At 34.7% G+C, this 27,787-nt stretch overlaps 1 protein-coding gene across 2 annotated transcripts in view; it reads right to left on the reverse strand.

Moving 5' to 3' along the window:
* Positions 1 to 27,787, reverse strand: part of EIF3E (eukaryotic translation initiation factor 3 subunit E) — a 56,471-nt gene that overhangs the window by 18,958 nt on the left and 9,726 nt on the right. For both annotated transcript variants that reach the window (XM_040494258.1, XM_040494259.1), the window contains 5 exons: positions 26,888 to 26,992; positions 20,964 to 21,089; positions 20,166 to 20,290; positions 2,424 to 2,550; positions 1,268 to 1,369 (listed from right to left, as the gene is read on the reverse strand). In XM_040494258.1, coding sequence (XP_040350192.1) covers positions 1,268 to 1,369; positions 2,424 to 2,550; positions 20,166 to 20,290; positions 20,964 to 21,089; positions 26,888 to 26,992 — 585 coding nt within the window. The remainder of the gene's footprint in view (positions 1 to 1,267; positions 1,370 to 2,423; positions 2,551 to 20,165; positions 20,291 to 20,963; positions 21,090 to 26,887; positions 26,993 to 27,787) is intronic.

The raw sequence follows: 27,787 nt of genomic DNA on the forward strand, positions 1-27,787 counted from the left end.
AAAAATGTGACCCAAAATACTTCCCGTGTGCTTTACTGCAATTCTCTCACCTTATATCACAAGTTATATACCACAGCACTTTCTAGAATACTATGCACAAGCCTCTAACAATTTAACTAGAAGTAAATGAATGTTATATGAAAAAAAAAAAAAACAACCTAATTTAAGCACTGCAGTGTTTCCTTGTTCTATTGATGACTTTAGCAACCTTTTGACAAAGTAGTTTTGCCCTGCCCGTTATCCGAAATAAATGCTGTGTAGATAACATATCTCTTCTAGGTACTCAAAATCATTATGAACAGACTAAATATATGCATATTTGTGAAGTAAACAGACTTGGAAATCTACAAAGGAGAAAAATTCAAGGGGTGGCTCCTATTCCACAGAAGGTATCATAATTAGAAGAGGGTATTTTAACTTCACAGTAATAACCAAGTGCCCCTTGGCCTCAGCCAGGCCTAACCAGCTACTTAGTGTATTGGCATATACCAACACATAATACATAATAACACTACATATGACTACATGAATACAAATTATCACACTCGAGTCTATTTTATTTTGTCCAATGTGTGAAAATCACCCCTGAAGTTGTATTTACATGATAATTTTCTTGTCCTTAGGGAAATAAGATCTTAATCCTTCAACAAACTCTTTATATTTTGTGTTAACATTTGGGTTCAAAAATAAAACTGACAACTGATAACTTATGGATTTGGTAAATGCATTTAACAGGTAAGTTCTTAATTTCTTAAAACTCTACAAACTAACATTTAAAAAAGCTGATAAATCTAACTCAGCTGCTTGAAGGTACTTTAGTTTCTACCAATCAACAGAAGACATTGTGATAAAATTCACGCCCTTATAGCTTGACTGGTTTATAGTAAATGTTCAGTACAATCATGTGAAAAATTCTAAAGACAGGCCCACTTATGAAACAAATTTAGAATCTCAGAATGTGCAGTTCTATACAATCTTATACACACACAGGAAATACTTCACATATTCACTAATATAGAATAAGATATGGAATCATGGGCATACGTATGAATTTCTAATGCCACCAATGTTTTAACAAACTGTACTAACAAAAGCAAACACATATGGCAATATTAAAAATGTCTACACCTCGCACATTTCTAAAACATCAGTCATTTTAAGATTAATATATATTTCTGATATAATTACTTTAATAAAACACTGCAAAGTTAACTTTTACAATAACCAAACATTAAATATTAATTTATAAGTAAAAATTCATACTTACTGATTCACATTCCCTCAGCTTTTTCTGAGCCCCATCAAAGTCAAAGTTAACATATAAGCACTCAACAAATTCCGTGATTGGGTCTTTGTATGTGTAAGACTCCTGTAAAATTATGTCAAAGGTCAAGTTGGATTTGATTCAACACTGTTTGGTTGTAGACTGACCCTAGAATATCCCAATATTCCTGGTTTCTCCTCCTTTGTTATTAATTTCTAGCAAATTACCTAGTGTCATCGTCTCAAAGCAATTGCTCATATCCTGATTCTAGGCCCAACCGTAAGCATATAATGTCTTCCAGGCTGAGTTCTCTATATATTCTCATCCTAAAACCATTCCAAATGGTTTCAAGTTCCTCTATTGCCAAAAGTCTTCCTTACTCAATAACATCCCCAAGTATAAGGGCATTCATTCATAACCTGCTGAATTTGTCTCTTGGTATTTAATTTATCCTTAGGTCAAAACAGCATTTAAGTTCTTTTTCTAACCCATAGTGATTACTGAGAAACTCACTAAAAATCAACCAGTAGGGCTGCAGCTTTTGTACAACTTGGGGACTATTAATACCATATTCTATGTAGAGATCACTACTCTGCAATTAGGTAGGTAAGAGATCTCCCAGAAATGCCAGGCTTCAAATCTCCTTCACTCTGCAATAAAGGCAATGCTAATACACAATATATATTAAGTATCCACCTAGCAGAGAGCAGTATTCATTCCATACTACATCTGGCATAAGTATATACTGGAATTAAAGATAGTAAATGCCCATTTGAGTATCCTAGGTTCCTCTCTATGTATACTTCATGTAACTTTTCTCCTATTTTTAAAACATTTTACCTTAAGAACTAAGGGTCCTACTTTAGAAACAGATGTTAGATCTAGTTTAGAGTTTTAAAAGTTAATAAAGATTTTAGTTTTGGGGGACACCTGGGTGGCTCAGTCAGTTAAGTGTCTGACTCTTGATTTTGGCTAAAGTCATGAGCTCAGGTTGCGAGATCTAGCTCCACATTAGGCTCAGCAATGGGCATAAAGCCTGCTGGGGATTTTCTCCCCCAACTCCCTGCCCTTCCCCTGCTCGTGTGCGCACACACATGCATGGTCTCTTTTTTTCTCTTAAGATAAATAAACATTTTTTAAAAAAGATTTTAGTTTTTACCTGTTGGATAACTTTAACCAGATCTTTTAGTACCTGTCGGCGTTTTCGAACATCTTTGTTTGTTATGACGGCAGTAGTCAAATAGCGCAGAATATGTGGACACATTGTCTGTATTGCATTAAGATACCTAAGGTAAAAATATAAATAAATAACTTTAATATTTTTAAGAGTTAATTATTAATAACTTACCCAGTTTCTCTAGACCTAATTTACCATGTGATTAAAAAAAAACCACACACTTGAGCAGCCCATTGGATTGTGCTGTTTCAATAACCTAAGAATGTGACCAATTAACAATGATTATTATAAAGACCATCTCCTCCAAGAAATAAAAAAAAAAAAAAAAAGCCTGAGGAGAACACCAGCTTGTATTCCCTAGTTTGAAGGGAAACAGAAGACTCAATTCAGAGGTAAATAATCCTATTACTGTTGTTGAGTAAAAGGATTTTGGAAGCCCCCTATATACACTGTAAGTCTGTTTCAAAGATTGCTAAGCTATGACTCGCATTCACCTTTAAAAAAAAATGTATGAAAACTTTGTATGTTCAAATAAGTCCTCATAATCAGAAAATGAGGCACTTAAACAAATTAAAGATTCAAAGGATGAAAGTCTATAAACTACAGGGAGAAGGAAACTGTTATAGTATTATAAGGCTTTGGTTAAATTGGTAGCACTGGGAATTAGAAAGGAAGGATTAGATGTCAGACAAATGTCAGCAGGGCCTTGGCTAATATTTAACAAATCCTGCTATTCTGATGATCAGCAGCTGGCCACCCTCTGTCATTTGGCGTTTATCCTGTATTCCTCCTGCTCAATTTCCTTAAATAGCTCCCTAATTTTTACTCAAGAAGTACCTCTAAGTGTCAGGCACTATGCCAGGTTTGGAAATATTTGTCAATAAAGTCCATTCCTCTTGGCTATATATAAACCCCAAAGTACCCATCCAGCTCCACCTCCCACCAGACCATCATTGACCACTTCCTGGTTTTCTCACTTCTTAAAGTTCACTCCACATGGATTGCTCCCCCAAACACATCCCTCTGAAATCCTCAACTCTGGTGTCCTTCAAGATTCAGCTCAGATACCTTATCTTCCAAATTCTTCCAGACTATATTAATAAATCTTTGTATTTCACCACATTGTAGATTCTCCACAAAATGTTGTTTGAACTCCTTAGACGCCTCTAGAATCTGATAATAATAACCTAACAATAATATTTAGTCCCTTCTTATATTCCCTCAAGGTATAAAAACAATCAACACTCAAGAATAAAACAATTTCTAGGAAAAGATAACTAACATCAGTTAAAAGTTTCATCACCTGAAAAATTAAGCCTGAATTTTAGGCAGAAACTTTTTACATTGCAATCTGTTCAGAACAATTGTTTGTCTCAATACTCTCCTGCCAGAGATCTCATGCACAAGCACAAGGATGACTGTTTATCTCAGTATCAGTTTTGAAGTAAATAATTGTAGTAGACATTTCTGGAACTCACTCATAAACTTATCCATACAGCTTAAAAAACTGTAAGTTTATTGTCTAAGATGTTAAACATATTTATTTTTACCTATCCTAACTTTATATCACTGCACCATGTATATCTTCATTGTTTTTAATGAAGGGTAACTTCTTAGGAAATTGTATCTCACTTTTTTTGAGATGGTAGGGGCTAGCAAAACTTTTGTAAAAGTTTTGTAAAATATTTTAGGTTTTGCAGGCCAGGAGGCACAACTGAGAATACTGTACAGGTTCTTACATGAAAAGAAAACAAACTTCCAAAATATGTTAGTCAAAATATTAATTGTTGAGTATAATTTTTGTAATTCATCTACTCATGAGAACAGAAATTATCTATTGGGGATAATTTTGTTTAATTGCATTCAAAGTTACAAATCCCTAACATTAAAATTAGTTGCAAATGTGTATCTGTAACTGTTGTTCTGTAATGAAATTTTACATACTCAGTCTTTATAAATGTTTTTCATGAATCTAGTACTACCAAATGCTGGTATCAACTGACAGAAATGATTTTAATTTAGCATATTTATCACCTGAAAGGCATTATGGAATTCTGTTAAATTCTTCTTATGATATTGCCCTTTAGTGTATCATTACACTGCAGATAAATCATCTCCAATTCAATAGCACAGCCAAATGAATTTTGAAATGGAAATTTCCTCTGTACTTACAGTGAGGCCTAAAAGTCCATGGAATTGCAATTTGAGCTTGAAAAATATATCTGCTGCAAATTTGTGTGGGAATGAAGGTTTCCCTTCTTGTTTTAACATGTGAAAGAAAGGCAAACAGATAAAGCCACTGGACATTACCTTTTTTAAAATTTTGGACATTACTTGTTATTCATGCTATGTTAGTTGTCATCATTGTGACAATATACTGCAATATAGTTTTTCAAATAAATACTATATTTATAATATTTATAATATTTTATATTTTTATAATATATTATAAATAATATAATATTTACTATATAATATTTTAGGGTGAATTAAGAAACAATAACAAATTACAGTAAAAGTTACTTTCCAGAGCCACCCAAGGCTTGATAATAAAGATTGAGGGCAATTTTTCTTATTCAGAAAAATTTCAATCTTGCCCTGAGCAGGGGGAAAAAAAAAAAAAAAAATCACATTAAAACTTTGCCATTACTAAGCTATCTAAAGGTTAAGTAGAGAAAGTCAGGATATTCTGTTTCTGACAAAAGTTCATGGACTGATCACAGTTAAGTCCACATGAACAAATGAAGTTCACAGTTGACTAAAATGGCTCAAAATTACACCACAGATTCAACTATTTTCCACAAAGTATCTAGAGACGAACAATGTACTGAATAACCGTATTTTGAACACTTCCCTTTTTTCCCTCCACATATATTTGCAGATTCCACTTCAGGTTGTAATAAATTAGTGTTTTACCAACTTTGAAAATATTTTCACCTGTAGTTATCCACAGACGATTCATAAAGGCGTGTTCTTCAGTCACTTCAAATCCAGCAATGATTCTTCAAACCATACTGATAACATCTATTAACCCATCAAGAGCCAAGGAAAATCACTAAAAATCATATGCCTTGTTTTTTTAATTGATTATTGATGTTGCTCCAAATATCTTCAACTCGACTAACTGTTCTCACCAAAAAGCTAATATTTTTAGGGGCGCCTGGGTGGCGCAGTCGGTTAAGCGTCTGACTTCAGCCAGGTCACGATCTCGCGGTCCGGGAGTTCGAGCCCCGCATCGGGTTCTGGGCTGATGGCTCAGAGCCTGGAGCCTGTTTCCGATTCTGTGTCTCCCTCTCTCTGCCCCTCCCCCGTTCATGCTCTGTCTCTCTCTGTCGCAAAAATAAATAAACATTGAAAAAAAAAAAGCTAATATTTTTAAACACGTCTATTTTTTCTGGACATTATTTCTTTGGATGATGCAACTGAACATGATTTAGAATCACCACTGGTAAAATGGCTTTCCCTGCATGGCCATTCAGAAACTTACTTTGCTTGAAGCCTCATTTTCATTAATTGTGAGGAAATTCTACTATGAGGAGATTTCTGCTTTAAATTTCCTAATTAGTCTGATAGTTGCTTTGCTGTCAGTTGGAATGTCTTGCAATGTGAATTAAAATATATTCTTTCAGCATACCTATAGCGTCAGTTTAATGCTTTGCTTTCTAATTCAATACAAAGTAATCCCACTCCACTATGCCTTAAGAGTACCTCTGAAGTTGACTTTTCTTGTTTTGACATGAGTATGCATTGGGAATAAAATGTTGCAGTATGACAATATTCAGGGCCCTTGAAACACTGGCCAAGTGTAACTGCAGCATCATGGGGATTCATTGTGTACTGAGTAGCTGTGTGAGGCACCAAGAATGCAACAATGCACGATCTCTGTCACAATTCTCAACTCCCCCTTATAGTTCAAAAGCAGCCAAAGATGCTATGTATATCTATGAACCCAGCTATGTTCCAATAAAAATTTATGATGGACACTAAAACTGTAGTGTCATATAACTTGCAGGTCATAAAATATTCTTTTTTCAATCATTTAAAATGTAAAAGCCATTCTTAGATCACAGGCCATAAGGAAAAAAGCAATGGGCCAGATTTGGTCCATAGTCCAGACTTCCAGTATATAGCACTACCGTGGCTCTGGACTTCCCAACATAGCAGGGACTCCCTATCTTCTAGAACTGAAGCGATCCTTCCTATGTATGTATGTATGTATATGAATCTACACACATCAATACATAAAAAAGGGGAGTGCAGATTAAGAGAGTAACTCTTATGAAGTTAGTTTACCATCTTAAAAATTTGCAATCCTGTTGAATCAATGATGATATATTTTAGTTTAAATACAAGCAAAACCACAGATGTGGTTAACAGTCTACACATGACCACTGTGCTCTTTTGTTCTGTTTCTTTTTTTTTTTTTTTCAACGTTTTATTTTTATTTTTGGGACAGAGAAAGACAGAGCATGAACGGGGGAGGGGCAGAGAGAGAGGGAGACACAGAATCGGAAACAGGCTCCAGGCTCTGAGCCATCAGCCCAGAGCCTGACGCGGGGCTCGAACTCCCGGACCGCGAGATCGTGACCTGGCTGAAGTCGGACGCTTAACCAACTGCGCCACCCAGGCGCCCCTGTTCTGTTTCTTTTTACTATCTCCTTTTCTGTCAACTGAAATTTAAGGGTCAATTTTCATCTTCACCGCACTCTTCTAACTTTTCCAGATCTCACTGATAGCTGTGATACCTACAGTGTATTTATAATGCACAATACATCTGTACTTAGTTAAATGTTAAGCTGTTACTTATTATTATTTGTTTGGATTATAAACTATTTAAGAACAGAGGCTGTAACTCCATTATTTCTGAAATTTAACTTTATTATTTTTTAAAAATAAGAGCATCAATATTTATTGTGTTCTGAAGTATAATTTCATAATAGGTAATTAAAGATATTTTTGTATATTTTTTTCTCTAGTACAACCCTGTTCCAATTGTACAATTTTATGAAAGTTTTTTTAGTGTTTTCTAACTGCAAATTAGATCATTTAGTAATCAAAAGAAAAATTTCCCAAAATAAAAAAAAATTAAATATCTATCATGTGCCCATGCTACAAGAAATAAAGAATAAAAATTCTGCCCTCAAATATGCTTATACTATAGTAGGAAAATTAAAGCAATTATAAATTGTTTATTTTACAGGTATTAAATAATTAAACACCAAACATAGACACTATATACAGGACTTAATTAACGAAATAAAGCTGAGCTGGATTTTGAAAAAAGGCAGGCTTGAATACTTACAAACAAGAGAAGAAGGGCATTTCTGGAAAGACAGCAAGACAAAACAAAACAAAACAAAACAAAACAAAACAAAACAAAACAAAACAAAACAAACAAAACAGAACATGAAAAAAACAAGGCAGGGCACTTACTAGAACCTCAAAGGATGAAATTTTACGTTTGCTTTTTTATTTTTTAGATGGACACCTTAAAAGGTCATTATCCTGAGCTAGAATAGGTAAAATACCTACATGAAAAAGTGCTTTCTTAGCAGGAATGACTAGAAGTTGACAACTTCTGAATACCACCCAGTTGACTATAAAAGTAAACTTGCAATTTCTTAGGGTATTTATGTTATTTTTATGTTATATTTATTATGTTATTTCATGTTACTATTTTATATTTATTTTATTGAGTGTTAAACATTCAGAGGAGTGTTTAATTCAAACTGAACTTTGAATCTTTCTTTTTACAACTGGAGAGTAATAACTAGAGCATTGTATTACAAAAACATTCTTTAATAGCATCTACATTTGGTGGCAAAGCCTCATCTCTAATAGCCTATGAACACTTCTCTATCTTAAACCAGATACCTTATCTTATATATAATGTTACATTTAAAAGTTCAACATTTTTCAAATGTGTAAATCATCTCCATTATAGATTCAGAATAAATTATGCCAGAAATGGAAATATATATAATGCAAGATACTTTATTTAACCTGCACTGGCATCTAAACTTTCACTTCAAGAACAAATGTATTAATTATCAACAAAGTACTTTTATATTTTAAAAAAAGCCTAAAGTCCACAATCTATAAAAACTATCAATCTAACACAATTTTATCAATTAATATATCCAGCAAAACACAATGAGTTGTTATTACTGTGCTACTAGAAATGAAAAACAGGAATATACCTTCTCCACTAATTTCTATTTATCAAAGACAACTGAAAAGCACATTGAATATAGACATACAAATGACAGTAACACACTACTTACTAGCAGCTGTTCTACTTAAAGAATATAAAATCCAGAAAAATAACTGAACAATGAATGATCTGTCAAGCCAACTGAGTATATTCTCATTTGAAAAAAGTGAGAATCAAGTAAAACTCAAAACAAGCCAGGAAGACATTACTAATGAGGGAGAAAATATGATGATAACCTGATCTAATGGCAAGTGAAAAGAATAAGCACAGTATTTTAGTAAAAAAAAGAAAGTTGTAATATTACTGAAGTAGTTTATTTTCCACATTTTGCTAACAGGCTGTTTCTGTTTAAAAAAAAAAGTTTCACAGTCAGGAAGGTCTTACTGGGGAGTTGAAACTGTTCAAAAACTGATTAACAGTGACAGCTGCAACACTTGGTAAAGTCACTAAAATTCACTGAATTGGAAACAAACAAATAAATGAAATCTTTTTTGAGTATCTTAGGACAAATCAAGATAGTGGCATCATTCTATACCAGTAATCACTTTTTTTTCACTACCAGACTCTTACAGTTAAAAAACAAAAACAAAAAAGCCAGTTTCAACTATGTCCTTAATCACGTAGTACAGATTGTTAATTTAAAAAAATTCAATCCCTGTGTACTAATCTTCATAATATTCTGTATGACAAAAGGAAGTATGTGTAATGCTCGTCTGCTGCATACTGTAGTTGTCACAGTTATCTTAAGGACAACTATATGATTGAGCTGTATGCTTAACTGTGTTCCTCACAGAATACTATTTTTACTTGAAACAAAGAATGACAGGGGCGCCTGGGTGGCGCAGTCGGTTAAGCGTCCGACTTCAGCCAGGTCACGATCTCGCGGTCCGTGAGTTCGAGCCCCGCGTCAGGCTCTGGGCTGATGGCTCAGAGCCTGGAGCCTGTTTCCGATTCTGAGTCTCCCTCTCTCTGACCCTCTCCCGTTCATGCTCTGTCTCTCTCTGTCCCAAAAATAAATAAAAACGTTGAAAAAAAAAAAACTTTAAAAAAAAGAAAAAAAAGAAACAAAGAATGACAGATAAACCAAAGCTATTCAGAATTGGGTATTTGGTAGACATTTTCTAGAAAATAAAGTGAGCCTAAACTTTCAGAAAAATCAAAGATAAAATTAGAGCTTTCCCAAAAAGGTGGAATTTTGGAAAATACCTGTCACAAAGAGCTTGACTACTTTGCAATACTTTAAACCTTTTCTAATAGGTTTAGTGGTGATATTAATGAGTGATTTTTTTTTTTTTTTGGTATTGTATGTCAACATATCTGGAATACCTGCATAACTCAATGATCCAAGATTTCCCAAACAACCAATGCATGATGTTATAAAGTCAAGCATGAGTACAAGACCCATTAAAGAGCAAGATGGGCCACTAGAATTTAGAATACCAGTATAGTTTAGAATCCAAAAAACTGAGTAAGGTTTCGGATTCCACATTATAATAAACTTTAAAATATTACTACTTGTTGAGTTTTGTTAGATTAGCAAAAAAGAATATTCACAATTATCTGAAAAGGTTATTAAAACAGCTCTTGTCCAACTACATATATGTGACTCTAGATTTTCTTAACAAAATAACATCAAGGATTAAAGTAGATAGGAAAATCTAACATGCCAGCAAGTGAAAAGCCTGCAGAAATGTAAAACCGTGACATTCACAGTTCTCATTAAATTGTTTTTAAGTTATTTTTCAAAAAAAAAAATCAGTCAACCATAATCAATTTACTACTTGTCAATTATAAAATATATTTTTTAATTTCTCAGTTTTACGATCTCATACGGTATAGATATACATCAATACATTTAGCCAATAAAGACAAAATTACATTCAACAATTCTTCATGAAAAGGTTTCAAGACCAAAAAGTGTGTGATTCACTTGTAGTAATAACATTCCAAAGACAATTCTAATGTCAACTTTAAAAAAAAAATTTTTTTTTTACTATTTATTTTTAAGAGAGAGGGACAGAGAGAGGCAGAGTGCGAGTGGGGGAGGGACAGAGAGAGAGGGAGACACAGAATCCGAAGCAGGCTCCAGGCTCTAAGCTGTCAGCACAGAGCCTGATGCAGGGCTCAAACTCACGAGCTGTGATATCATAACCTGAGCTAAAGTAGAACACTTAACCGACTGAGCCACCCAGGTGCCCTGTCAACTTTCTTTTTTAATTAACATTGAATAGCTCCTCTGTATTTACATTAATTTGACTCTTTGAGGGGGGGTTGAAGCTCTTACTAGATATTCCAACAGAGTCCTATTTGCCTTACAAAGATAGATAACTATCTCCTTATATACACATACACTTTAAAATGTACCCAAATGGCCAATAATCCATCACAACCCACAGTCCTTTAGTACAATCACTGAAAGACAAAACAAAGCAAAACCACCTCAAAATTCCATCCTCATTTAACGGATGTGATAAGGTGTGTCACCTGGAGCATTTCAGGTTTTGGAAAGTATTGTGCAAGTATATATAGTATTCCTTATAATTTTTATTATATCATTTGACATACAAACCCATTTTCATTGCTAACTCTTTATTCTTGAAATGAAATTATCAGTTTTAACATTAATATAATAATAATTTCAACATTATATATTTGGTAATTTTATTTTCATCACCTTTATTGTGTTTTTCTGTACTTTCAATCAAGGTTTTAAAAGCTGAGTAAGTAATCAAAGCTATGAATTAATCTAAGTGTTTCTTTGACAGAGTTTCAGGATTAACATTTATTCTCTTCTTTGATTGTTATTTTTACAACTTGGAATAATTTCTAGTTTCACTGTATTCTGCCCAGAAACTACAATCTATAAAATGTATACTTTTTTAACCTTATTACATCTTAAATGGCAAAATGTATTCTTTTTTATATATGAAATATGGAAATATAAACGAAGAATTAAAACTATTTATCTAGAATAGCTTAAGGGTTTCTATAAACATGAACCTCTCTACCGTATCTTAAAATTTTTTACAAATCTACTTTTTTTTAGTGCTCGCTTTGGCAGCACTATACGGATCTACTTTTTAGGAGGGGTTCTGGGGAATTCCTACTCCTTTGGGAGTAGGAACATCCCAAGCTCACCTCATCCTACAGATACAACTAAGTAATACCCAAAACAGTGTATATAACCCAGAAAATGACCTAAGGACTGGCAGAACAGACTCTCCACAGCTCAATGTAGAAAAGAAGCCTCATCGAAATGGGTAAAAAAAAAAGCAGAGACGTGGGTGGGAGCTAAAGGGACCTAAGGGACTGTCCATAAAATGGAGGGATACCTTGGGCATGAAGAATGGAGAGAAAAGGACCCTCACACAAAGCACTCCAGGCACAGAAGCGTGAACAGGCAGGACAAACTCCCATAACATTTGGTTTTGAAAAACAGAAGCGTGGAATTTCATGAGCTGTTACACTGGCTCAACACCTGAAATTTTAAAATGCAGTGGTGTGGCTCTAGGAGAGCCAGAGGAGAGGGGAATCAGAGTCCCCACCCTTAAAAGACACCATAACAAACAGCTCCTAGGAGATACAGCATAAAAGCAGCAGTTTGAAAAACACCTGGGGTATGCAGGAGGAAGATTTGTTTACTAATCTCAGGGCCTATGCTGGAGGGCAGGGATCATGGGAGAATTCTCTAGGAACAAAGGAGCTGGCAGGGGCCATTTCCCTCCCTTGCCTCCCAGCCTAGGTACCTGGACACCTGCAAGGAACCAGTGCCGCTAACACTCTCCACCTAGCTGGCTAACATGGTGCCAAGCCCAGACATTCTCCTGTGGACACACCCTCTCCAGCCAGGTCCGGTCTCCTCCCACAGCAGATAATGCACAATGCTTCCTGACACTTGCATCCTCACCCATTCCACCCTCTTCTGAAAACCCACCTCCTCCAGCTCTGCCAGTCTCCCTCCCAGGAGGCTGTAGACCACCTCCCACAGCAGACCAGCTAGGACCTTGCAAGCAAGGAGTGCTTACTCCCTCCAGCAGGAGTTTTCTCAAGTGGCTGTAGGCTCCCACAAGAGACCCATGCAAACCTTATCAACTACCAGCACTGAAAATGAATCAGTAACCAAAAACTTCCCAACAATCAAAAATCCTAGAAGGCTGCATAGGTGAAAATTTTACCACATTTAAACAAGCTAATACCTATTTTTCTCAAATTATTCCAAAAAATACAACAGGAAGGACAGCTTCCAAATACATCCTTCGAGGCCAGCATTATCCTGATACCAAAATCAGATAAAGGCACTACTAAAAAAGAGAACTACTGGGGCGCCTGGGTGGCGCAGTCGGTTAAGTGTCCGACTTCAGCCAGGTCACGATCTCGCGGTCCGTGAGTTCGAGCCCCGCGTCAGGCTCTGGGCTGATGGCTCAGAGCCTGGAGCCTGTTTCGGATTCTGTGTCTCCCTCTCTCTCTGCCCCTCCCCCGTTCATGCTCTGTCTCTCTCTGTCCCAAAAATAAATAAAACGCTGAAAAAAAAAATTTAAAAAGAGAACTACAGGCCAAGTTCTGTGATGAAAATAGATGCAAAAATCCTCAACAAAATATTATCAAACCAAATCCAACAGTACAAAAAAATTACTCACCACAATCAAGTGGGTATTCCTGGAGGCAAGGGTGATTCAATATTTGCAAATAAATCAACATGATACATTACATCAATGAGAAAGGATAAAAACCATAATGATCATTTAAATACATGCAGGGAAAGCATCTGACAAAGTACAACATCCATTCACGTTGAAAACCCTCAACAAAATAGGTTTAGAGGAAATGTATCTCAACATAATAAAGACTATATATGAAAAACTCAAGGATAACATGAACATTACACTCATAGGTGAAAAACTGAAAGCTTTCCTCCTAAAGTCAAGGAATAAGACAAGGATTTCCATTCTCACTGCTTGTATTCAACACTGTACTAGAAGTTCTAGCCACAGCAATCAGACAAGAAAAAGAAATAAGACATACAAATTGGTAAGAAAGAAATAAAACTTTCACTATTTGCAGATGACATGATACTATATATAAAGTTTGAAAGACTCACCAAAACTACTAGAACTGATAAATGAATTCTATAAGGCCATAGGATACAAAAGCAATATACAGAAGTCCACTGCATTTGTATATATATTAATAATAAACTAGTAGAAAGAGAAATTAAAACAATCTCAGTTACATGTGCACCGAAAATAATAAAATACCTAGGAATAAACTTAACCAAAGAGGTGAAAGATCTGTACTCTGAAAACTGAAAAACACTGATGAAATTAAAGAAACTAATAAAAGATATTCCATACTCATGGACTAGGAGAACAAATATTGTTAAAATGTGCTCACTACCAAAGCAATCTGCAGATTTAATGTAATCCCTGTCCAAATACCACTAGCATTTTTCACAGAATTCTATATGGATCTATATGGATCTATATGGAACCACAAAAGATCCCAAATAGCCAAATCAATTTTGAAAAAGAACATAGCTAGAGATATCACAATCCCAGATATCAAGATATACTACAAAGCTTTAGTGATCAAAACAGTATGGTACTGGCACAAACACACACACAAAGATCAATGGAACATAACAGAGAGCCCAGAAAGAAACCCACGACTATACGGTCAAATTAACTTCAACTAAGGAGACAAGGATATGCAATGGGAAAAAGATGGTCTCTTTCAACAAGCAGTATTGGGAAAAACTGGCAAGCATGTGCAAAAAAAGGAAACTGAGCCACTCTCTTATACCATACACAAAAATAAACTCAAAATGGATTAAGGACCTAAATATGAGACCTGAAACCATAAAAATCCTGGAAGACAGCACAGGCAGTAATTTCTCTGACATCATCCATAGTAAAATTTTTCTAGATAGGTCCCTGAAGCAAGGGAAACAAAAGCAAAAGTAAACTATTGGCACTACATTGAAATAAAAAGCTTCTGAAGCAAAGAAAGCAATCAGAGAAGCTGAAAGACAACCTAGTGACTAGGAGAAGACATCTGAACAATGATATATCTGATAAAGGTCTTAGTATACAAAATCTACCAAAAATTTCTCAAACTCAAGACCAAATAGTAGTAGCAGTAGTAGTAATAATAATAGTAATAATTTTTAAACGGGTAAAAGATGGGCACCTGGGTGGCTCAGTTGGTTAAGCACCTGACTCTTGGTTTCAGCTCAGGTCATAATCTGCTTTGGGATCAAGTGCTGAGTGTGGAGCCTGCTTGGGATTGTCTCTCCCTCTCAGCCCCTCCCCCACCAGCGCAGCACGTAGGTGTGCACACACACTCTCAAAATAAATAAGTAAACATTAAAAAATAAGTAAAAATAAAATACAGATGGCCAACAGAACATGAAATGATGCTTAACATCTCTCATCAAGAAAAATGCAAATAAACAAAAGTAGGTATCACCTCACACCTGTCAGAATGGCTAAAATAAAAAACACAATAAACAACAGGCGTTTGCGAGGATGTAAGAACTATGCATTACTGATGGCAATACAAACTGCTGTAGCCACTCTGGAAAACAGTATGATGATTCCTCAAAAATTAAAAATATAATCACCATTTGATCCAATAATTTACCCAAATATTAAAAAGCTAATTTGAAAAAATATATGCACTCCTTGTTTACTGCAGCATTATTAACAATACCCAAGTTATGGAAACAGCCTAAGTTAAGTAGATAAAGAAAAAATATAGTACACACACACACACACACACACACACACACACACACACACACTGGAATATTACTCAGCCATAAAAAAGGACATCTTGGGGCGCCTGGGTGGCGCAGTCGGTTAAGCGTCCGACTTCAGCCAGGTCACGATCTCGCGGTCCGTGAGTTCGAGCCCCGCGTCGGGCTCTGGGCTGATGGCTCTGAGCCTGGAGCCTGTTTCCGATTCTGTGTCTCCCTCTCTCTCTGCCCCTCCCCCGTTCATGCTCGGTCTCTCTCTGTCCCAAAAATAAATAAACATTGAAAAAAAAAAAAAAAAGGACATCTTGCCATTTGCAACATAACAGTAAGTGAAGTAAATCATTCAGAGAAAGGAAATACCATGATTTCACTCGTGGAATTTGAGAAAAACAAAGAAAAAAGAGATAAACCAAAAAACAGACTCTTAACTATACAGAAGTGGTGGCTACCAGAGAGGTGGGTGGGGAGATGGGTGAAATGGGTGAATGGGATTAAGAGTACACTTATTGTGATGGGCACTTAGAAATGTATAGAATTGTTGAGTCAATATATTGTACACCTGAAATTAAAATAACCTTGTATGTTAACTACACTGGAGTTTTTTTAAATAATCTACATTTTTGCATTATTTGCCTTTTGAAAAGTTTGATTTTTATCTTAACACTTTCTGTAATCTCAACTGAACTACCTTTGTATTTCTAGTATCCATAACAAACGGTTCTACTAATGAATTAAACATATGCTTTTAAAATTTCATATGAGCCATAAAATTGTCAGGAATTAATCTGTATTGTTTCCCTCTTGTTTGTATTACATAATTTTCACAGTGGGTTTGAATACTTTTATTTTTCTTTTTTTTTTTTTAAGAATACTTTTTTTAATGTTTATTTTTGAGAGACAGAGAGAGAGAGAGAGAGAAAGAGAACAAGCGGGAGAGGGGAAGAGACAGAGGGACACACAGAATCTGAAGCAGGCGCCAGGCTCTGAGCTATTAGCAAAGAGCCTGATGCAGGGCTTGAACTCACGAACTGTGAGATCATGACCTGAGACAAAGTCAGACACTTAACCAACTGAGCCACCCAGGCGCCCCTGAATACTTTCATTTTTCTTGTTTGCATGCTTTTCATTACTTGGAAATATTCAAAAAGCCTACCTATTTAATATAATGTTCCTTTCTAAATACAGATGTAACTGCAAAAAACACAGAAGAGTGGGTCTACTAATAAGCAGTACCCTAGAAAGCCAATTCCTAATGATTCCAATGGCTTAATTCAGGAAGAGCTGCCCTTATCCTTAACCCATCCCCTAGGTGTCAGGATTATAGCCACATATTACAGGCCAAAGTGTGGGTTAAATTTGCTCTTCATGGCAGGTTCATCCGAGCACACCTGGTTTTGGGGATACCAATCAACTCTTAAGACAATCTTACAGGTTTTATTAATCAGGAAAGAGACAAAATATTAATGTTTGTGTTATTTTTAATCTCTTCTCATTTGAATGCATGTTTGCTTAAATCTCCATAAATAACGAGAAATATATCCTTAATTCTTGTGTGAAATTCTCAGAAAACATCTTTTCTAAAAGATGCATAGTTTAACATTAAAAACAGATATGTAGCTATTTTACCAATCAACATTCCCAAATTTCTTGCAATGATTTACTAGTCATTTTTCTGGATACTCCAGATTTGTCCACTATTGTTGTGTCTCAATCACTGCATGAGATAGATTGTAATTGTCAGTATCACAAATAAATAAGCCTTTTCTAAAATGTAATGATTGCACAAAAGTACTTCCCAAAAGGTACCTCTCAAGAATCACTGCCCTGAGAGGATTAAATAAACAATTCACCACAGCAGAGGGAGATTAATCAGTTTAATCTCTGGTTAAGAGAAAGCTACCAAATAAAACTTGAGAAGAACTTGATAAAAGACATTAACACACTTAAATCAGAATGGGGGGTGGGGGTAGGAGCACAGTGGGAAGTACTGATCTGAAATGGAATCAAGAAAAGAGAAATAAGGGGCGCCTGGGTGGCGCAGTCCGTTGGGCGTCCGACTTCAGCCAGGTCACGATCTCACGGTCCGTGAGTTCGAGCCCCGCGTCAGGCTCTGGGCTGATGGCTCAGAGCCTGGAGCCTGTTTCCGATTCTGTGTCTCCCCCTCTCTCTGCCCCTCCCCCGTTCATGCTCTGTCTCTCTCTGTCCCAAAAATAAAAAAAAAAAAAAAAGTTGAAAAAAAAATTAAAAAAAAAAGAAAAGAGAAATAAAAAAGCAAATCTAGGAAATGTCCATCCAAATGTTGAGAGTAACATATGTCAAAAATGTTCATGATCTGGTCCCAGTGCAATAGTCCTATTGTGAAGATAGATATACTAGGCCAGCTTAACCTGATGGTGCCATTAACAGTCCACCCACATAATTAAACTTTGCATTCTGATTCTAAGTACTCATAAAGCAATCTTATGTTTATTACACAGCTTCCTATGTGTTAAATCTATAGGGTGAGAACTCTTACCACTTACACTTCTCATTATAAATTACTGATGGTATTCTGGTTTTACACATCAGTCTTTCTGAGGATGGTTCAGCTTCTATCTTCATAAATCTACCTTTAAGACACTACCAAGTAAAGCTGCTGAGCTTTCTATGCTAAAAGCCAGAACAAGTATTACACCCTTGTAGAATCTTATTTTAGTTTACAGTTATTTTGGGCTTTGTCTTTTTAATCTTTTGCATTAGTCTTTTACTTAATTCAACATACAGACTATGATTTATATAACTTTCCAGATTATAAACAATTTATCAAGGCATCTAACAAACAGCAAATAATACTCAAATACAATTATAATTTTAAAACTATATATATAATGTTAATAATGAATTTCCCACAAATATGATTTCTTTAAGGTATAACAGCTAAGAATGAGGCTATTATGAACACATTAGTGAATAACGTGTATCTAGAAGGCATGCTTAAATACTATAAAATACTATAAAATATCTCAAATAGAAAAATAAATACAATGTTATAAAAAATAAATTTTCACCTCTTGTCATTTATATTTAAAATGGGATGCAGGCAAAGATCAAAAATTGTTTTTTACCTAATGCCATGTAGGTTTTTTTTTTTTCTTTTTTTCAAGGAAAGAAAAACATAATTTCCTGTTTCAAAAACTCCTCTGCCCATGTTTAAGTTTTAACATACTGGGTCACCATGTCATTTATACTGACTAAATACATTAAATTCAATTTACATTGCAATGCAAAATAAAACAGGTCTATTTCTGTTAAAAGTACTTTTTAAACCAAATCCAGGGGAACATTTAGCATCTAATGCAGAGAATAGAATATACACCATTTAAAATTGGCTTCCTAATTTTCCATAAAAATAATTACTGGCATTTCTCAGTTCGCTGAATATTATTTATCTGTATTACCATTAACAACTTAATTTCTCTTAAACTCAAAGTGCTACTGATTACGGTAACAATTTCACTGAGGGGGTCAAATATATTAGTCTGAAAAATCTTACTAAAATGAGTATTTGAAGTATACTTATTAATTAAAGTCACATTTATTAATGGGACTCAGTTTAGATTATCTTATCAATTTATCCAAATATATTGCCACAGATATTATTTTCAAGACTGAAAATTACAAAAATTAAAAAAGGGTTGCTCAATCTTCACTGATGTTTTGTATCAGAAGGGTATTACACCAACTATTTCTAAGGTATACTTTTATAAATTAAAATAAATATGCATTTTAGAGAAAAATGTTAAAATCTGATAATTTGACAGACAATAATGAACAAAAATCAAGTGAAATAGAACTACATCTTCATTTAGGGTAAGATATAACAAAACCTATGGCTCAAGTGTTTATATCAAGTTTAGCTAACAAGATAGTCAATATATGGCATACCATGAAACAAATGCTAAAGTGTTATTGCAATCTTGGGCTATATTTATATAAGCACATGTATAGGTCAAGAAGCTAATATTGCCCCAGTAACCTATAAAATTTAAGTAACAAACCTAGAATTCTGAAGATTCATATTTTAAGAAGGCTATGGATAAACTGGCATTGTTATCTAAGAAAGGCAACCAAAATACTAAAGAGTCTGAAAAATTAAATATTGATAAAACCATAGATATTTAGCCTGAAAGAAGAGATAAGGAAAAATTATCTTCAAATATCTGAAGTGTTTTCACAAAGCAGTCTTGTTTTCCGGTGTTCTAAGCAAATAAGAAGATTCAAAGGCACCTAAGCTCAAATGTAAAACTAAATTTAAAAAAATGATATAGCTAACAATGTTCATAAAGCAGTAAATTTCTCATCACCAAAAGCTGGATAATGGAGCAATAATGATATAAAGGATTCTAGGATGTATATATTTCTTCTAGTAATTTGGCATGGAGCCCTAATTCTAAAACTTTAATTAATATATTAATTACCTGGGATCTTGTTAAGATGCAGATTCTGATTTAGTTTTTCTGGGGTGAGGCCTAAGATTCTACATGATGCCTATGCTGCTGGCCCAGGAAGCACACTAAATAGCACTTCAATGATCTTAAAATATACTTTTTTCAAAAAATTTAGAGGTACGTGTAAACTTTAACAATAAGCAAATCTACCACATGAAGGGAAAAAAGGTTGACAACAAATTCAAATGTAGAAGTACATTTTTAAGTTTAAAAAAAAATCCATATTCTTTCCTATGACTAAAACTAAATTATATAGTAAAATAACTTACTGTGGCTGGTAAAGGAAGAGATCAATAATATTATCACGCCCTTTGGGGTGGTTGAAGAAAACAAAAAGAGACCAGTGGATGAGCCATGTTCGCTGCTGAAGAGACTGAAGTGGGGAACTCACAGACTATAGAGTTAAAAAATAAGTACATAGGAAATATTAATATGAGAAAGAAGCAAGAGAATAAAAGAATAAACACTGATCTCGGAATTTTAGTTAAAAATGAGAACCTTCTGAGGCATACCCTAGAGCCCTTATGATCAAAGTCCTAACCCCTGGACCCTCTACTATCTGCACAAATCTCGACATTAGAAATTATCTCCCTGTTCTGAGAGATAAATTCAATAATTCTGCTAAGCCAGAAGCTGTAAATTATACCCATTTCAGAAAACATTTTAAAAGCAGACTGAACTAAATACTCCATAATAAGTGCTTTTATCAGAAATAATTATAGATGAAAACTGTCTTATTGAGGACTTATTACTGAGGTGGCACTAATAGCATTACACCATTTTCACTGTACAAATAAAAAAGGCACAGTAGCTGTAAGAGAAATGAAAACAGTTCTTTTCTCTAAGAGCCAAAAGAAGTTTGATAGTTTCTCTCAAGGAGATTCAGTGAAACTAGTCAATCCACTAACCCACTGTGATTTGTATGTCAAGTCAAAAAAAGCTAATCTGAAAAGTTTCCTTCCTCTCCCCACCCTTCTGTTTTTTAAAGTACACAGTGTTTTCCTCATCAGAAAGTATGAAGGTCACACAGAAATTTCAGAGAATCACCATGGAAAAATGTAACTCACATTATTATCTATGGTCTCTTTTAACCGTGTAAGGTCTTCCATAGCTGCATCCCAGTTCTGCATTAAGATCTCAGAGGCCAGTTTCCCCCAGAGTGAACTCAAAGCGTTTCTATCGGTTGCTGGAACCTGTTTAGGCAATCATAATTAATTATATTCTGAATACTCTGGAAAAAAAAGATGCTGTACATTTTATACTTTACATATCTATCTTGCCTACTAAAAGACCTGTAGCTTTCTACCCCAAACTGTAATTATCTAAGTTCTTATTGGTTCACATTGGCTACACTGATTCAAACAGCTTCCATTTAACTTAATTTACAAAAAAACCTCAGCCATTTGATATTCAGTCTAAATCAGAAAGAGTGATTTAAAACTAGGGGGCACCTGGGTGGCGCAGTCGGTTAAGCGTCCGACTTCAGCCAGGTCACGATCTCGCGGTCCGTGAGTTCGAGCCCCGCGTCGGGCTCTGGGCTGATGGCTCAGAGCCTGGAGCCTGTTTCCGATTCTGTGTCTCCCTCTCTCTCTGCCCCTCCCCCGTTCATGCTCTGTCTCTCTCTGTCCCAAAAATAAATAAACGTTGAAAAAAAAAAATTTTTAAACTAGGACACAGCACCAGTGTTTTAGTTTAACCCATTTTTGGTAATTTATACACTAATCAAATTTTAGGCACCTAAAACTTTGGAAACCAGTTAGATTCAAAGGATATCTGTTGTTAAAATCACTGGAATAAATGTGTGGCAAATCCAGACTTGTGAATTTTATTCACAATTTAGAAAAATTATTTTTAGAGAAAAATATCCAAATTATGACACAAATGAAAAGGGTCAGAAAGAGACAGAGGGAAAAGCAGGTCTACTGGATAATAATAATAATAATAATAATAATCAAAGGTATACATACTAAGCAATAAATGTTAATTTTCATATATAATCCTAATAAAAACACTATAAAGGTTAATATTTTCCATTTTAATTAAAGAGGGGAACCTGACACATGGGAGACCGTAATTCCCCCAAAATTAAACTTTTTTTTTAAGTTTATCTGAGAGAGAGAGTGTGGACGCAAGCAGGGAGGAGCAGAGAGGGAGAGACAGAATCCCAAGCAGGCTCTATGCTGGTAAGTGCGGAGGCAGGCGCGGGTTCTATCTCACAAACTGCAAGATCATGACTTGAGCCGAAACCAAGAGCCTGAAGCTTAACCGACTAAACCACCTAGGCATCCCCAAAGTTATACTTCTAATCATGAAAGATATAAATTTATACCACAATCTAAACCTACAAAAAGGGTAGAGCACCCTACCTCTTCTTGTCACCGATGGAAAAGAGTCACAAGGCCAAAACACCTATTAAGGACTTTGACAGCAGTAATTAACTCAAATATACTGAATAACATTCAGCAAACTCTAATAACAGACACTAAATTCATAAATTAAAATTTGAAACATACCATGAAACCACTGATTCTTCTTATCATTAGAATATAGGTCCACAAAAAAACATACCACATGTACTTGAATATTCATGGCAATTTTATTTTTAAGATAACTGGAAGTAATCCAAATGATCATCAACAAATAAATTCTAGTATAGTCATAGAATGGAATACTATGCACCAATAAAAAGAATCAAACTTTTTTTTATTATTTATTTACTTATTTTTAGACAGAGAGACAAAGAGACACAGAGAGAGAGAGAGCACGTGCGTGTGAGTTGGGGAGAGAAGCAGATGGAAAAAAATCTTAAGTAGGCACCACACCCACCACAGAACCCAATGTGTGGCTAGATCCTGGGAAAATAACATGAGCTGAAATCAAGAGTCAGATGCTCAACTGACTGAGCCTCCCAGGCGCATCAAGAATCAACTCTGATGCACACAGTAACAGAAATGAAACTTAAAAACTTGCTGGTCAAAGCGAGCCAGGCACAAGCTTACATATTTCATCCCACTTATATACAATTCTAGAACAAACAAAACTAATCTATAGGGATGGACAACAGATCAGTGGATAAAATCAGGGTGAGGTGTGACTACAAGGGGGATAATGGGTCTTTCTGCATTAACAGAAATATTCTTTATCTTGATACGGTGATAGTTGTACAAGTATATGCATTTGTCAAAGCTCAGTGAAATTTAAAAATTGATTTACAGAAATCCATAAAATCACTGTTCAAATTATAAAGGATGAAATGTTTGATCCTTACTTTAAAATCTGAGGAATGTTTTATCAAATTTAAGACGCCATCAATCTTAAGATACACTATTATTTATGTTTCCAAAACACAACCAATTTAAGACACAACCCAGTTTGGTATTAAAATGTGATAATCTATGTATCTGCAAATCAATATGAAACAGATAACTTTTTAAAAAATGTTTATTTTTGAGAGACAGAGACCATGCAAGGGAGCAGGGGAGGGGCAGAAAGAGAAGGAGACTGAGAATCCTAAGCAGATTCCATGCTGTCAGTGCAGAGCCTGACACTGGGCTGAAACTCATGAACTAAAAACTGAGATCATGACCTGAGCCGAAATCAAGAGTCAGACACTTAACCAACCGAGCCACCCAGGTGCCCCAAACATCTTTTACACCAACATTATCAAACAGAGCACATCAGACCCAAAACATCACCTAAGATCCTAAAGCTTCTAAAAGTCATCATTACTTAAGCTTTCTTAAGTCAAGGAAAAGTACCTTTAAACCAAATGGCATGTACTTACAGGAGATAAATTTAAAATTCTGAGTGAAAACAACAAAAAACCATGCTAGTAAAACATGATCACAAATAGTTCTAGCATCTTAAAATCACTTTTATTTCAAATAGGTGCTGGATGAAGGGAGGGTTATATTTTAGAGTCAGAGGCCACAGAGAAGGCAGATTTTCACAAAATAATTAAAATACAGTGTTAATACCTTTTATTAATTTTTTAAAATAACTTTTAAAACAAAAACGTTCAAAAATTCCTACTAAATCTGCTCTACCATTTCATTCCAAATTAATGCATTTCTCAGAGTACAACCATATAGGGTGCATGTAAACACTGCTTGATGTATTCTAAAAACCATGAAACTTTTTAAAAATAAAGGTAGATTCCGAGGTCACACTGCTTTAATTTACACAACACTGACCTACAATAGGTCACCTGGAGAGTCAAATTCTAATCTCAGATCATAGTTACAATGGTTCTTTCATATCTTATGTTTCCCTAACTATAGATTTAAAAGAATACCCAACCACCAGACAAGAATTTAGAAATGAAAAAAAGAAGGCTATTACAAAAAAATAAAAGTAAATAACTAACATGTAAAACACTGACATTATTCATCCCAAATCAAAACCAGGATTTTTAATCTTTGCTATTAACAAGATTTCACATATACATAGATTTTATAGTAATGCCTATCCAAACAAAAGAAAAGGAGAAGTAAAATTATCCATTTTTTAAAACTTAGCTTTGTTAGCCTCTATCAATATGCCAACAGAAAGTAACCAACTCCCAGCTACTCAAATGTCTTGTCACACAGATGGGACATGAATTTAAAAATAAATTTCACCTAATTCCTAAGCACTATCTAATCACTCTAGTTTAACTGCTCTTAACGTAAAACATTGATTTTGTGCTCAAATCATGGTAATCAATCACCTAACAAATGTCATTTGAGTTCCAACACAAGACCTGTTAGGTAATGCAAAGGTTTAAAATTGAGGATTTTTTTAAGTTAGGAAACTAACTTAGATCTTCACATTTAAAAAAAAAAAAAGTAAGTATAAAAACTTCACGAGCATTTGTAGAAATTGTCAGACTAATTACAAAATATTACTACATATAATATACTATTAAGACTAGAATGTTATATTTGTTAGGATAAAAGCTTTTTGTAACAGCATAGAAAGTTTTTTAATCCCCCAAAGATTCATGCGTACTACTCTGGCTCAAGTCCATGTCATTACAGTTGGCTCTTCATACCGACCTGCTTTCAAGGATGGATATGCTAGAAGAGTTTCAATATCTGGATTTCCAGCAGTTACCTTAAGTTTCCATGTCTTAGCAAAATGGCACATTCACTCACTGACCAGCAACAATAAATTTACTGTGCTAGAACTCTAACATGACACTAAATCTTCATTCTCAAAATTCACTCCCAGCATTAACAAATGATATGAATAACCAACTCTTTTCATGTACCTGTAATCATATCAGGCTTCTGATTTTACAATCCTGGTCTAAGCTGTTTACATTTCCAAAGTAATCAACTTTTGCTCTCCTAAATCCTTCATAATATTCAAAGTAAAACTGATGGAATTTTCTGATAAGCCACTACAAGTTTAGCATCACTGATTACCTTCAATGCACTTGCAAGCTAACCACAGCTAATCTGCAAATTAAGAATATTCACAAACGGGAGCAAGAGAAAAATAATTTTTTTTCAAATCAAACTTGGAAATAAACTGAAAATCTTTATTTCTTTGAAAGATAGACGGTAGTTTTAAAAAATGAAGTTCTCTAAGTACTTTTTTAAGTGTAGGAATTATTTGAATTAATAACATATCAATCTCTTCCCTTTCCCTGCTCCCCCCCAAAAGAAAATTTAATTTCCTGGAAAACAACCAAAGATAGCAGCCCTACATCTTTTCTTTGTGACATATGAGGCTAAAAAAAAAAAAGAAAGGCACCAGAAAACAGAGACAGAAGAAACAGACTCTTCCAAGGTTAGAAAACAGTCAAGTCCCTGTCTTAAGAGATCATTTCCCAACATCTAGGATTAACTAGAGAAATCAGAGACTTAGGTACTTGCTTATTAACCCAGGGTGAGTAACAAATTGTAATTCTTCAAATGAGAAGTTAGTTAAAACAAGAGCATTTTGATAACTCCACAAGGCATTTATTAATACAATTACCTACACAGAAGGCAAAATGAGAAAGAGATCTTTTCATTTCAAATGCTGATTTTTTTCTGTGGCTTCATGGAACTCTCCTTCCTCCCAAATAAAAGCCCTAAATCTAGGGGCACCTGGGTGGCTCAGTTGGTTAAGAGTCCAACTCTTGATTTCAGCTCAGGTAATGGTCTCATGGTTCCTCAAGTCTCATGTTCCATGAGAGCATGGAGCATGCGTGGGAACATGCGTGGGATTCTCTCTCGCTCTGCCCCTCCCCGATCCCTCTCTCAAAATAAACATTGAAAAATTTTTAAAAAGGCAGTAATCTAGGAACATGTCAAATAGCCAAATGAAAATAACAAACAGGATTCTTTATGGTTAGAAATTTGCTCTAATAATACCATTTAAACTCACCTACCTCCTACATTAAACACTCTCTCTCTCTCTCTCTCTCTCTCTCTCTCTCACACACACACACACACACATACACACACACACACACACACACACACACACACACACACACACACAGTTTCATATTCTAAACTCAGCTGAGTACAGAAGTAAATGGAAAAAAGTTACTATTAAGGTGTAATTTTTTTTTCAAATATCCTAAGAATTCCATAGTGTTTAAAACAAACTCAAGGGAGATATACAGCATAAAATAATGAATTAAAGTTAGGAATAATGGATTTATGCAATAAATATTTATTAAGTACCCACAATGTGCTGCTCACTGTGCTGCACAGTAACATAACAAATTGATTATAAGATAGAATTTTGCTAATGTTAAAATCATACAATTATACACAAAATAACAAATTAGTGGCTCCTACTTTTGGATTTCAAGGACAAGTTAAATCTTTCTTCAAGTTTTGAGGTCCTGATATAAGCTTTCCTATTTCTATTTGTTCTTTGTTAGGAAAAGTTTTATTTTTTCCTTTCCCCAAGAATTCTTGAAAAGTTAATGTACAGACTCAAATCTATAGACATGTTTTGACAAAGCAAGTAAAACCTACAAAATCTGAAAGAAAAAAAAATTACTTACCAACACTCTAAAGAAGTAAAGATATTCTGCTGCTCCAGAGTAATTCCCACATTCATACTGGAATTTTGCATACCTGTAGAGTGTATCTAAATATTCCTGCCTAAACTAAAAAAAGAAAAGAAAAGAAAAAGCATCAGTTCTATTTCTAACTTTGAGTTTTAAAATTCAAACCATTCACTCCTTTAAATGTCCCTAGAAGTCAATTCTCTGTATGCCAAGTGTCACAAAAAACAAAAACAAAATCCATGATCAGAAATACATATGACTCTTAAAACATATGTTAGGAATTGGTGGATTTAGCATTCACAATTCTGGTCTCAAAGAGTTACAAATTCTACAATACCTAATTTGTTGCAATCCAAATCTGAATTGCAGTGGGAAGGTCTCCCAGCTGGTTAATGAGCTTAGATAACTACCAAATATATGCATCCCTATACAGTCTTGTGATTCTGTACAAATAATATGTACAGTAAACTTCAATTCTCTGTGAAAACTGGCCTCCAAATGACATGAAACATTAACATTAGCAATGCAAGCAAAGTGAAAGTGAAGAAATCTAAGAGAAGGACTCTGAACTAGAACATTATCAAATACACCAAACATTCTATATGGAAACCAGAAAGAATAATTTGCACAGTGGTCAGCATACCTCCTGCTAAAGTAATTGTTAAATGAGAGATAAAACTTGAACGCAAGTTAAAGAATTAATTATATGTAAATCCTTATGGTTTGAGTTAACACAAGGGAAGGGAGACTGGGAGATGACTAGAAAAGCCTACAATAAAATTCCCTTATTGGGTATTTATGAAGACCTTGATAATGTCAAGAGCTACTATATTCCACAAGGCAGCCAAAGTATTACTTAATTCTACTGCTCAAAAAAGCATTTCTAATTCAAAT

Source organism: Herpailurus yagouaroundi, unplaced genomic scaffold (assembly GCF_014898765.1).
Source record: "Herpailurus yagouaroundi ecotype Mexico unplaced genomic scaffold, PumYag 186, whole genome shotgun sequence".
Classification (NCBI taxonomy): domain Eukaryota; kingdom Metazoa; phylum Chordata; class Mammalia; order Carnivora; family Felidae; genus Herpailurus; species Herpailurus yagouaroundi.